The sequence below is a fragment of the Fragaria vesca genome, linkage group LG6, assembly GCF_000184155.1.
Source record: "Fragaria vesca subsp. vesca linkage group LG6, FraVesHawaii_1.0, whole genome shotgun sequence".
Lineage (NCBI taxonomy): Eukaryota > Viridiplantae > Streptophyta > Magnoliopsida > Rosales > Rosaceae > Fragaria > Fragaria vesca.
This window is the reverse complement of record NC_020496.1, coordinates 16,937,395-16,949,095: the sequence shown is the minus strand read 5'-3', so window position 1 is coordinate 16,949,095 and position 11,701 is coordinate 16,937,395. Positions and strand designations below refer to the sequence as shown.

Sequence of the window (11,701 nt, the reverse complement as noted above, 5' to 3'; positions counted from 1 at the left end):
ACGGTGTCTCTCTCTCTCTCTCTCTCTCTCTCTCTCTCTCTCTAGAGGAAACTTTGGTTTTGAAATTTGAAATAAAGCCAACCCGTTAGGTCGGCAGAAGAGAGCAATGGCGTCTTTTCTAATTTCCTTTTTCTTTTTCTTTATCAAATACTCGTTTCTTTTGTTTTAATTAATTTTTTATTTTTTGAGAAGGATTTTGTAATTTATATTATTATTTCAGTCAGTGGTACGTTGTGGGTGGCTTTTGAGGAGGTTGAAGGAGATCCACTATTGTAGCAAGAAAGATCAATATGCACGTATGAAAAATGTGTTGAGATATTAGTACTTCTACAGTTAGTAATTTTTGCTTGCTCCTGTAATCATGTTGTCACCTATTTGAATAACCTGATAAAAAAGCGAGTGAGCTGTACATCTTGTACTTGTTTTTATGCGGAGCGGATTCTACCCACCAAGGTGCACTTCCATCATTAATGTGCAAGTCTTCAAATCGTCGTATGCGAAGATCCAATAAAGTCTAGAGACCCTAAATTCCTTCATTTCATTTTCAATTTTGATCCGATCAAATTAAGCGTCCATAATAAGAGTACCTCTTATTCAACCTCTTCCACCTCTTGTGTTGGAAATACTTAGAGCAAGTTCACCGGTGCTCTCTTAACCGGCCTCCACCTAGGTTGGCTGAGGTGGTGACCTCAATTTCTCAAAAAATAGCTTCCACCGGTTGTTGCTTGACCAACCAAGTTTTGATATTTACTTACCTAGGTCAAGAGAAAGGCTAGAATCCTGACCCAAAGTGTGACCCAGACAGACCGGTTGCCACCTCGGCCTAGCTCTAGCAAATGGCTAACATCAGCAACTTTGGTGGGTGGACAGACACGTGCAAGCTAGCCCTTGGTTCTAGAAATTTTAAACTAACAATAACTTTAATTTTGTTGTAAAGTAGAGAAAAGAAGAAAAGAATACATAGAGAGGATAGTTAGGAGGAGGAAGAAGTCTACTCATTCATTCTCATTAGCCTCTTTATATAGAGGTAGGGTTTACATCAGAGTACATAACTAATGAGTAATTACGTGGACAGCCACATAGATTATAATATTTATAACACTCCCCCTTGGATGTCCACCCATGAATGATGAAATTAGACGCGCATAATGTTGTCTCGTTAAAAACCTTGCCAAGTAAGAAAAACCCAGTGGGAGAAAAATAACCCTGGTCGAAGGAGAAAAAGAGTGCAATGCGCATATGTCTTTAGGTAGCATACTTCTGGATGCTCCCCCTGATGAGAATCTCCCCTTGAACGTTGCAAGCTTCATGCGCCATAAATAACGGTTTAATTTGTCCATCACTAAAGTGAGACCATGCATGCTTTGCATATAGGGCTCATCATGAATTGTATACATGCAAAGTTAAAACAATACCAACATATCTAAACGATTATGAATAGGTCTTACCTCATTGAGTCATATGACCAAATTCATACACTAAGTAATAGTCAAACAAGATAATAAGCAAATTGGCATTAAAACATTGAAATATGATGAACATATCTAGCTGTACACATTAATATCATTGTGTATTGATACGTCTCATATAAGCTCTTCAACAGGTCTAAGTAATTCCTAACTTCGAAAGTTGGAATATGTAGCAACATAATGATCGTAATTCGAATTCGATTTTGTAATCCAATCATAATACTCATTGGCAATTTTGATCGCGTTAACTATAACGGAATGAGTATATATGAGCTAGCTTTAGACTATTTGATTCCATGAATTAGGTTCAGGCTCTCTCAAGTATTCATGGATCGAATTACATTAGAATCATTCATGTACTTGAATCCATTAAGGATTTGACAAGCGATAAGCTTGTAATGACACTTCACTTCTAGGATTTGGTTTATCAATGTGTCTTTAAATTAAAGGTCCTCATAATATACGATGACAACATGTCATAAGTCTCTCGTCCATGTAACAGTTACATGTAACACTGTACTTATAGAAAAGTATCATTCGTATAAGGGCAGATTCATAATCTCATGTCTTTTGTAGACATTGCACCATAGTGATATATTTTCATTGTGATAAATACCCTTTTGTATCTATAGGGTTAAAGGTCAAAGTATCTCATCACGTTTCAAATATTTAGTTTCATTGGAATTGCCTCTTTCCAATTTGGCCAATAATATGCTTTGTCGACATGCATAATGAAACGTGGCATAGCATCGATTAATACAGTCCTTAATGGTCTTTGGTAGCTACCATTTGTAAATTGTCATAGATGATCATCATTCATAGATCCCACACATTCTTATATGCATGCATTTTTTATGTTGGGTACCCATGCCACTTCTAAGGTAAATATTGTCACTTCTAGGACAAATATTATTTAGCGAATGTGGATCTTTTATTTGTAATATCATGTAGACCATTAGAGGACATATATAATCTTCCTTTTTCAGGAGCTTAAAACTTTAGACCTAGTAGATACATTCCACTTAAATTCACGCCGTTATTCAAATGACAATAGTCTTATTCTCCCCCTAAAGGCGGGAAGACTGTCATGTTATGACCATCCGTAAATATGCGTTTAAAGGTTTATCATTTTCTTTCAAGTGAGATGTCCATCGGCTGGTGGCGAACCAAAACCAAGTTTGAGGTCAAGAACATTAAATTCATTAGTATCAACCAAGATATCATTCTCTAATGATGTGCATACAACCTTTGTATGTGTAGCCGTATTAGGAACTCTAACATTGTATTATGACATTCTCTTCAGAAGAACCATGTCACTTGGATACATATGCATCCCACAAATCAAATGGGGTATAGACTATTTGAGTTAATATGGATAGTCTTATAGACTTTAATCCAAGTAGAAAACAGTGAATCTAGCATATAATCTTTTATCAACTCATTTGCTGAGATATTTCTCAAAACCAATATGAGACAGTGGATAGACAACTCACACCACTCTACATCGTTCTTCAGGAACAATCTCTCTCTCTCCCTCATGACAGGAGGATTGTCTCATTAAAGTGTCAAATAAACGATCAGCTATGAGTAGAGCTAGTGGTCATCAAAACTTATTATTGATTCCAGGCAACACTATAAGTAAAATATGACATGACTTGTCATGCCAAATAATGTATTTGGTTCAATGAACTTCTGGTTCATGATATTATGTGTCTTACTTCACAGTAAAATTTGGCACAATCTATATCATATATTAATCGATTTTGAACCGCATTGAAGACACTTAATTCAAAGAGGATGCTCTTTTGGAGCAATCAATTATATGTGAAATCGAAACTTCATGTTCGAATTTATAATGTTAGAATGATAAATTCTCAGATTTCGTATGTCAAACTTCGGGTTCAAATAATTCAAGTGCTCGAAACTACAGGCTCGAGTAACCCAAGTGAAACTTCATACGTTCGAGATATAAGGCTGTTGGCCCGTATGAACAATAAAATTTAAACAATAAGTACAGTAATGAGATTACATAACAAAATAAGAAAACTGTAAAGAGCGAAAAATAAATAAATTTTACATTGGAAACTTCTAGTTTCATGAATAAAGAAAACACACAGAACTTCTGGTCTAGTTAACTTCACAGATATGATAATCTTGATATTCGGATCTCCTCTAGTTACACAAAAACGTAATATCATATAAGGCGAGGAACTTCGGGCCCTCATATAACTAGGGATCACAAGATGTGGTTCCGTCATATTATATATGACTTTAAGGGACTTTTGGCCCTCCTTAATTGCAGAAGCTTTGAGAATCTTCATATCGTAATTTCATTATATTACTCTTTGAGGAACTTCAGGTCCTCCATAGTTCGATCAAAAGACTTCAGGTCTCGATCTATGATCACACAATTCACAACTAGGTGTAAGTGTGTAACCATGAGTTTACTCTCAAATAATAAAATTGAAACATATTTTAAATCCAAATGGGTCAAATTGATACATACAAACATGAAATCAAAAGTCGATATTAGCATCACAATCACGCTAAAGAGACCATAAAAAATAAAGGAATGAAGCCGTTGTGTTGTTACTCACGGATACAGAAAAAGGAATATGCAATAGTACATCTATCCATATGTATTGTCATATTGTTCACTATATAACTATTCAAGTTTTGAGATCCACATGATAAGTATGATGAAAACAATAGCTGAAAGCATATATGTAAGGAAATTAACGTATGGCATCTAATAAGTTTGCCAATGCCATTGAATACCAAACTCATGCTTATGAGAGGTGCGATGAGACACAAAGCAAACAAAGAACTTCATATACATGACGAATGAATATATCAATGGGTAATTGAATACAGTGTCATAATTTTGAGAAGAAGAAATTGTATAGCAGAAAGATGTATATACCGTGGATAAATACACATGCAAAACTTTGATTCATAGATCATGAGTTGGGCAAAAACCAATTGAGGGTGCTCCAACTACTCTTTGACCATCATCGAATCTTAATCAATATGAAGAACCATGTGCTAGCTTGTCGATCTATAGCTAGCGATGGAAAGAAAAAAATCTGAAAATTTTAGGGTTTTTGGCATTTAGGGTTTGGTCGTTATCAACTCAAAGATAGAGTCGTGCTGATAATGTGTTGTAAAGTAGAGAAAAGAAGAAAAGAATACATAGAGAGGATAGTTAGGAGGAGGAAGAAGTCTACTCATTCATTCTCATTAGCCTCTTTATATAGAGGTATGGTTTACATCAGAGTACATAACTAATGAGTAATTACGTGGACAACCACATAGATTATAATATTTATAACAAATTTGTATTAATCAATACAATTAAGCCTATGTATATATATTATCAATGTAATATATATATAATTTACCTCTACGTATATGTGTCTAAATTTTTTAAATTGCAATATAAATGTCTTCTTTTATCCATTTTTGGTAATTTTTTTTTCTATATCTTGTTTTGTTCGCCTAAAACAATGAAGGATCTTATTTATAGGATAATCATGATGTCCATCTTAACCATCTATTTACTACAAATATGATTTACATTGATAATAAATAAATAAAATAATACTTAATGAACAGTAATTGACCGGTCAAGAAACAAAACGGGTGGAAACACATGTCCGGTGGCAGTGAATAGTGTCTTGACCCAGTGACCTAGTGACCTAATGACCCTAACATTTTGACCCAACGGGTGAACTTGCTCTTAGGACTATTTTTTTGGGTTTCAATTATGTTAACGGTATTAGAATACATGCATGATAATGTGACATGGATGACCGGATCAAAATATTGCATGTTAGTTGCTCGGTTCACTTGCACCTTAGTGCGTAGAAGAATTTTCAATTTTTATGAATGGTCAACATATATACCATGCTGCCAAATCCTGGTTATGCTCCTGAATAATATGGTTCGGACTCTAATCTGGTTTCACAGCCGTAAGGTCTACATATCAATTATCAATGCTTCCTTTACATATCAGTGGCTATCTTGTCAAAAGCTTATAAGATTCAAAGGGTTCATCAAAAATTCTGATAGTTTCACCTACATATGTCTAGAGGTTTTTCTTTGTAATTTCGTTTATATAAGCAAAAACAACATCAGATGCATTGGAAAATCTCTTACATATTTTCTTTATGTGATTCTGACTAAAAAGTGTAAATGAGTAAATCTCAATGAAGAACTAACTATCCAGTTTCCGTCTCAAAAATCTGCTTCCACTTCTTTTTTTCTTGTGACAATAAAGTTTGAAGGGAGGAAAGTCATGTTGCATCTCAGCGTTAAGACAAATCTACAACCTCAACATGAATAATTCAAGTGGGACATGTACGTTCTCCACAACTTCCACGTACAAGTTTCCGCTCAGTCTTGACCCTGGCCTGAATGACTGATGTTGTGCCACCAGACTCCGGCTTATTTTTCGATAAGTTGATTATTATATGTTCGTGTATATTTTCTCAAACGTCTATTTTCCGATCGATAAAATAAAATAAATAAATACATAAATAAAATGTAAAAAGATAAAATAATAGTAAAATAATCGGATACGAGACTACTGGTTTCATTTCATAACTTAAAGCAATCGAGTTCAAACTTTTTGCTGAAAATGGAGGACAATGACTCGTGGCTAGCCCGAGACAAGCTCTATCACTTCCTCTTCTGCTTCTCTCTCACTCTCTTCTTCTCCACATTCGTCGCCCGAACCCCTTACCCGTTTCTACGTCGCCACTCTATTCGGGTCGGGTCACTCTTATCTCTCTTAGCCGGCGCCGCCAAGGAGTTCGCCGACGAGCTCGGCTTCTTCCACTCCGCCGGCGCCTCCGCTAAAGACGCCGTCGCCAATTTCATCGGCGTCGTCGTCGCTTCGCTCCTGCTTTCTCTGGTTCGATACTTGGCCCGATCCGATAATGAGGCGGGTCGGATCAAAGAGCTCAACATGGTTTGAATGCGCCTTTGGTTTGGTGGGTGTTTTGGGGATTTGGGATTTGGAGGAATAAGAATTGGGCATTGTGGTTTTTGATGATCACTGAAGTAGAGAGTAACTTTTGGTAAGTTTCCTTATTTTTTTACTATTTATTTCAATTCTTTCTAGTAAATTTTCTGTTGTTTTTTTTTTATTGTGTATGGTAAAATTTTCATGGTTTGAGTTTTTGCTAATTGCTCTGGTTATGTGTAGAGCAAGTTACATACAACATCATAATTTGTTCACTTTAGTTTTTTTTTTTTTTATTAGGATCATCTAGTTTTATGTGTACTGTGCTCGGGGTGATGTATGATTTTTGTGCATGGTTTAGCTTGGAGCAAACATGTAATAAAGAAATATGCTAACCAGGGGAAGAAAAACAGGAAGATGAAACAGATATGTTTGCTATAAGCATTAGATTTGGTAATCCGGTTGAGTAGAATTACGGTAATGTTGCAAGAACAACAGGGTACTCTAGTGTTATAACTATGTGTACAATTTCAAGTGTTAATAGATAATATGACGAAATGAATTTTATACGTTTATGCGATATAATGGTGAACTTGATGTCCGAAATGCTTGCTTACTTGTCAATTTGTGATATATTTGCATGGCACATTGGTGAAGTTTCATGTGAGATGTGACTCCCCAGATGCAGGATGTATCTAAATGCAAGTGACAAAATTGGAAAAGATCAACTTCCTCAAATGCATGATAAGAACATATAATAATTATAGTAGATTAATAAGAGACTAAGAGTCCTCTCAGTGTAGCATGTATTTCTTCTTCAGTAGGTTATTGATGGTTCTTCTCTCCATAAGTACGATACTTATAGCATAATTTAGATTAGCAAAAGTTTCATCAAATTCAAGCTTTTTTGGACAGGATTGTAAAATTATAACTGTTGGTAGAGACAGTATTTGTGTATTGCAATTCAAGTTTATAGGTATCCTGCTGGTTGTATTACCATCTCATCTAAATCATGGGTGGTCTGTTTCTGATGCTAGATACTTCAGGCATTATTCAAACTTGCACAACTAATATGCTTTGCATGGAGATCAGCTTATAATTTGTTTGTCGTAAATATAATCTAGTCATTGACCATTAGTTTCCCTCTTCCCTTTGATCCTAAGCTCTTTAACACTTTTGCCAATTTTTTATATAATCTTAATGAGGGTGATTCCCTTAGGCTTGGTCTGTTTGTTTGGCATGAACTTTGCTTTTGTGTGTGTGTGTGTGCGTGTGTGTGCGTGTGTGTGATTTCCATCATGTGAGTGATAATGATAGAGAAATAAAGTTTTATTGAGGGCTATGAGAGGACAGTTGATGGTATGCAATTTGTTTTTGGGCATCTTTTCATTGAGGCTATGAGAGGACAGTTGATAGAATACATTTGTTTTTGGGCATCGTTGTGGGCCTCAGTTTCCCCAGCTTCAAGAAAGAAAATGAAATTTGAGATGCTCTTCTCATTGGACCCGAGAGAGGCAGTTAAGATCATTTTGTGCTTAACTGAGCTGACGTATACTAAAATCATTCTTTATCGTGGCTTTTTGAAATTTTTAGAGGCTGTTTGTATTGGTGGACTGCGTCTGCATACTTTCATTGGATTGCTGTATTTCTGTTCATCCATTGTGACAATATGTATGTCTGTATAGCTAGTTTGAGTTTGCAAAATACATTGATCAATCAAAACAATGGCCCAGTGTCTGTTATTCATATGCTGGTGTTCGCCATGGACTTGAATCAGTTGATCAGCTTCTATATTTTTGTAAAAATAGGAATTGCTAGCATATGTTGGATACCTTCCACACATTTTGCAAGATTCCATCTAATTGAAATGCGATGTTGTTTATGCAGTTGTGCTTTTTCTATTAGACTTCATTCTAGATGATCTTGCCAAATTTCAACTTGTTTAGATTTTCGTATGTGATACTATTGTTGAAGCTGTATGATCATTTTACTTGGTAATTTTATGCATTTGGATTTTAGTGACTTATTGTTCTACTGAAAAGCACTATATGTACTTCTTTCTCTTCTTTTATTAAATACATGCATGGTGCTTTTGGTTTAATATTGTCGTACACATAACATATATGTCTACATTTACTGTACACAATGTACTTCTTTCCGAGCTCAGAAATTTGGAACTGAAATCTAATTTAATAAGGTATGTCATAAGTAGGCGTAGGTGTTGGTGTTGAGAGTCAATAGAAGTGTTCCTTGGTACATGATTATGAGAATGCTCATGATCATATTGAGTTGGTGGGCTTTGATTGTTATGGGACATGCTATTAATGCTAAAGATCTGCAAATCGTAGGGGAAAGAAAGCTGCATAATTTATTGCAAAATGAGATGTTTGAACTTGGTTCTAAAATTTTGGAAAACACTGGAGAGAAATATAACATTTATGTACTTCCCACTGGGTTTTAGGAAACGATGGAACACTAAATAACGGACTACTATTATAAGCCTGTTACCTGATTTCATATTGGTTGTTAACAAAGGTCAATCCACAACTACTCCACCGTTGTAAGAGGAAAAAAAAAAAAGAGGTGTGGTTGACAGGAGAGAATCCCTACCTTTGCTAATTATTATTACATAACTATTTCATTTTCTATTATGTACTGCCATAGGTCATTGTATTTGTAACTGAGATCATACCACTGTATTTCATCTCACTTCCTTGTCGCATACCATGTGCTTTTGGATTTTTTATGTAGGCTTGACGAGGGTGTTGAGCAGTCATCTTCTGAAGCTCCTTGTCAAAGGCTTTTCACCTTCTTCCTCTGGCAGCTTGACTGCTGTGTAGGTTCCTGCCCCGCATAGTGCCCCAAGAACTGGTGCAGTGAGGTAGACCCATATGGCTTTGAAGTTGTTTGCAGCTATGGCTGGTCCTAGTGTTCTCACGGGGTTCATCGAAGCTCCTGTTGTCTCCCTGCATATTAGTGTGAAGGAAAGGTTTCAGTAGATCATCCTTTTTATATTGACTTGTTGAATATATGTTTACAAAAATCTTGAAAGTTCAATTTGTGATTTTTAGACACACAGGCATAGATAATTTATAGGTTGTAATTCAGTCTTACCCAGCAATGAGTATGTTAAGCATTACAGTTGCTCCGACCGCGATTCCCGCCAATTCCCCAACCTGCATGTTACAAAATTCTTTGTAATTTTACATTTAGAGGTCAAGAGTTCTATTTGATAGTGAAAATGCTTCATAGGTGAAAGCTTTCTATCATAGTTGAGCTCCAGTTTTATGAGCAACTGTGTTGTTAGCAAGAGGGACTGTCCTCTTGCCATTATTATACCCAAGCTGGATGGCTCAACCCTTCTGTGGATCTGTTTTCACTTCTAACTTTCTAAGTTGAGCTCGGTTTCAGAGACATGCACGAACTTGAACTGTGGGATCACTTGGATGCATATGATTTGAATATTTAACTGCTGGTGATTTCATTGTAAATCGGACTAAAAGAGGTGCCATCTCTGTGTGGTCCTATCTTCATTGACACTTGTCTAATGCATAAGATATTTAAAATGAATCCTTGTCTCCTGGAAAATCCAGGGAAGGTTGGTGTTTGTCTGGAAATTTATTCAAAAACAAAGTATTTTCAAAATCCAGGATAGAAAGATATTATTCAGAACTATTATCCACTCGGGAGATATTAAGTCTCAATCTCATTATTTCTTCATGAAAGAGGAAGGTTTTGTGAGACTTACAGCTCTAGTGTCGGTGGCAACAGCAGTGACCACAAACATGAGGTTGAAGCTGATGATGAACTCCAAAGCAAAAGCCTGACCATAACTTCCTGAAGGAACTGTAACTCCACCCCCCATTATGGGGTGAAATATCACCTTCAAGGCAAACGCAGAACACATAGATGCCAACACTTGTGCTCCAATGTACACCGGTACCTGCAAAACATATCACAACCTCATTAGCCTTCTAATTTAGTGTCACATGTCTCACAAGTTGTGTTACGTTACTAGACTTTCAATCTACACCATATTTTCAGTTATGCTATATTGATAGTTTGGCAACAAACATGACTATGCTAGAATGTTTGGTGATAGAAAAATTCTTACTAGTTTCCATGAGAAATGCTTGAGTGCAGCAAAGGCAATGGTGACAGCAGGGTTCAGATGAGCTCCAGAGATGTGACCTGTCGATAAAATCACAACCATAACAGCGAGTCCGGTAGAGGCTGCAAGGCCTACAAGGCTTTCCGTGCCTTCTGTCTTTTGGTTCACAATAGCTGTTGCTGTCCCAGCAAATATCAGTATGAAAGTGCCTAGGAATTCAGCTCCCACCTGTATTTGAACCATCCCAATCGAAAATGGGTGAGTCTTATAGTTTCAGATTTTGCAACATTATGCAAGTACTAGTGAAGCATACATATAACAGTGGAGCTACAAGTCTCAGGAGCTCAGGTTCGTACCTTTCTTGCAAGTGAGACAGGAGGGGGTGGTAGTGCACAAAAAGCTTTAGGCAATGCTCCTTCTTCCAAAGCCCAATCATCAACAGTAAAGCACTTGCTGCAGCTCTTGAGAAGTGATTTCCTACCAATCCCACTTGATCTGTGATCTGGCTTGAACCCACCAAAGAGAGGAGCACCAGGAGTGCCTGGTGTTACTGGAGTTGAAGGAGCTGAGGGAACTTCCTCATTGCCATTACTGTTGTCCATTACTCCCAAAACAAAAACAGCAAAACTAGGTGAATTAAATAAAGGTTGGAGTACAGAGAAGAGAAGAGAAACTTGTTTGAGTTTCCAGCTTAACTAATTGTTTGTCTTTATGTTTTGAAGAGTGGAGTGAGATCATATATATAGTAATAAGATGGGGTTGACTCAGAGAATCCCAATAAGAAAAGTGGGGGAAGAAGTAAGTGGTTGAAACTGCTGGGGATGAGGAATTGTGGACGGTGGGACATTGCAGAGACTCTTGCTCTTGCACTTTGGGTGTATGCATAGTACTGAGATTTCTGCTTTTCATTTTGATTATATATCTTGCGTCAAAATTATATATCAATGGCTTCAACTCAATAATTGTGTATGCTACCTTCTCAATGAATTCTCAAATTTATGGTGTCCCCATATGGAATGCATGTGACATGTTAAATAATTGTAGGGATGGAGAAAGATATGAAGATAGTAAAAGTAATTGCAGCAAAGTGAGAACCGTCTTTTTCAACTTCAGACTTCATTTTTGGAGTGAATTTGCAGGCAGTTTTGGTCATAT

General features: G+C 36.5%; 2 protein-coding genes across 2 annotated transcripts; one reads left to right on the top strand and one right to left on the bottom strand.

Moving 5' to 3' along the window:
* The first annotated feature begins 6,062 nt into the window (after nt 1-6,062).
* LOC101304109 lies at nt 6,063-9,570 on the top strand. The gene is made up of 2 exons (XM_004303203.1): nt 6,063-6,550; nt 9,187-9,570. Exon 1 carries the CDS (start codon nt 6,109-6,111, stop codon nt 6,445-6,447), a length of 339 nt encoding a protein of 112 aa, XP_004303251.1. The 5' UTR covers nt 6,063-6,108; the 3' UTR covers nt 6,448-6,550; nt 9,187-9,570.
* Nucleotides 9,038-11,307, bottom strand: LOC101303824 (aquaporin NIP6-1-like). Its single transcript, XM_004303202.1, has 5 exons — nt 10,903-11,307; nt 10,550-10,774; nt 10,184-10,378; nt 9,550-9,611; nt 9,038-9,401 (listed from the first exon to the last, which is right to left on the bottom strand). Exons 1-5 carry the CDS (start codon nt 11,146-11,148, stop codon nt 9,209-9,211), a joined length of 921 nt encoding a protein of 306 aa, XP_004303250.1. The 5' UTR covers nt 11,149-11,307; the 3' UTR covers nt 9,038-9,208.
* Between the last annotated feature and the right edge of the window lie 394 nt (nt 11,308-11,701).

Coding starts and splice junctions, on each gene's coding strand:
- LOC101303824 (XM_004303202.1), bottom strand. CDS start 11,148: ATGGACAACAGTAATGGCAATGAGGAAGTTCCCTCAGCTCCTTCAACT. Junction 10,775..10,902: donor CTGTCTCACTTGCAAGAAAG/GTACGAACCTGA, acceptor GTTCAAATACAG/GTGGGAGCTGAATTCCTAGG. Junction 9,402..9,549: donor CTTAACATACTCATTGCTGG/GTAAGACTGAAT, acceptor ACTAATATGCAG/GGAGACAACAGGAGCTTCGA.
- LOC101304109 (XM_004303203.1), top strand. CDS start 6,109: ATGGAGGACAATGACTCGTGGCTAGCCCGAGACAAGCTCTATCACTTC.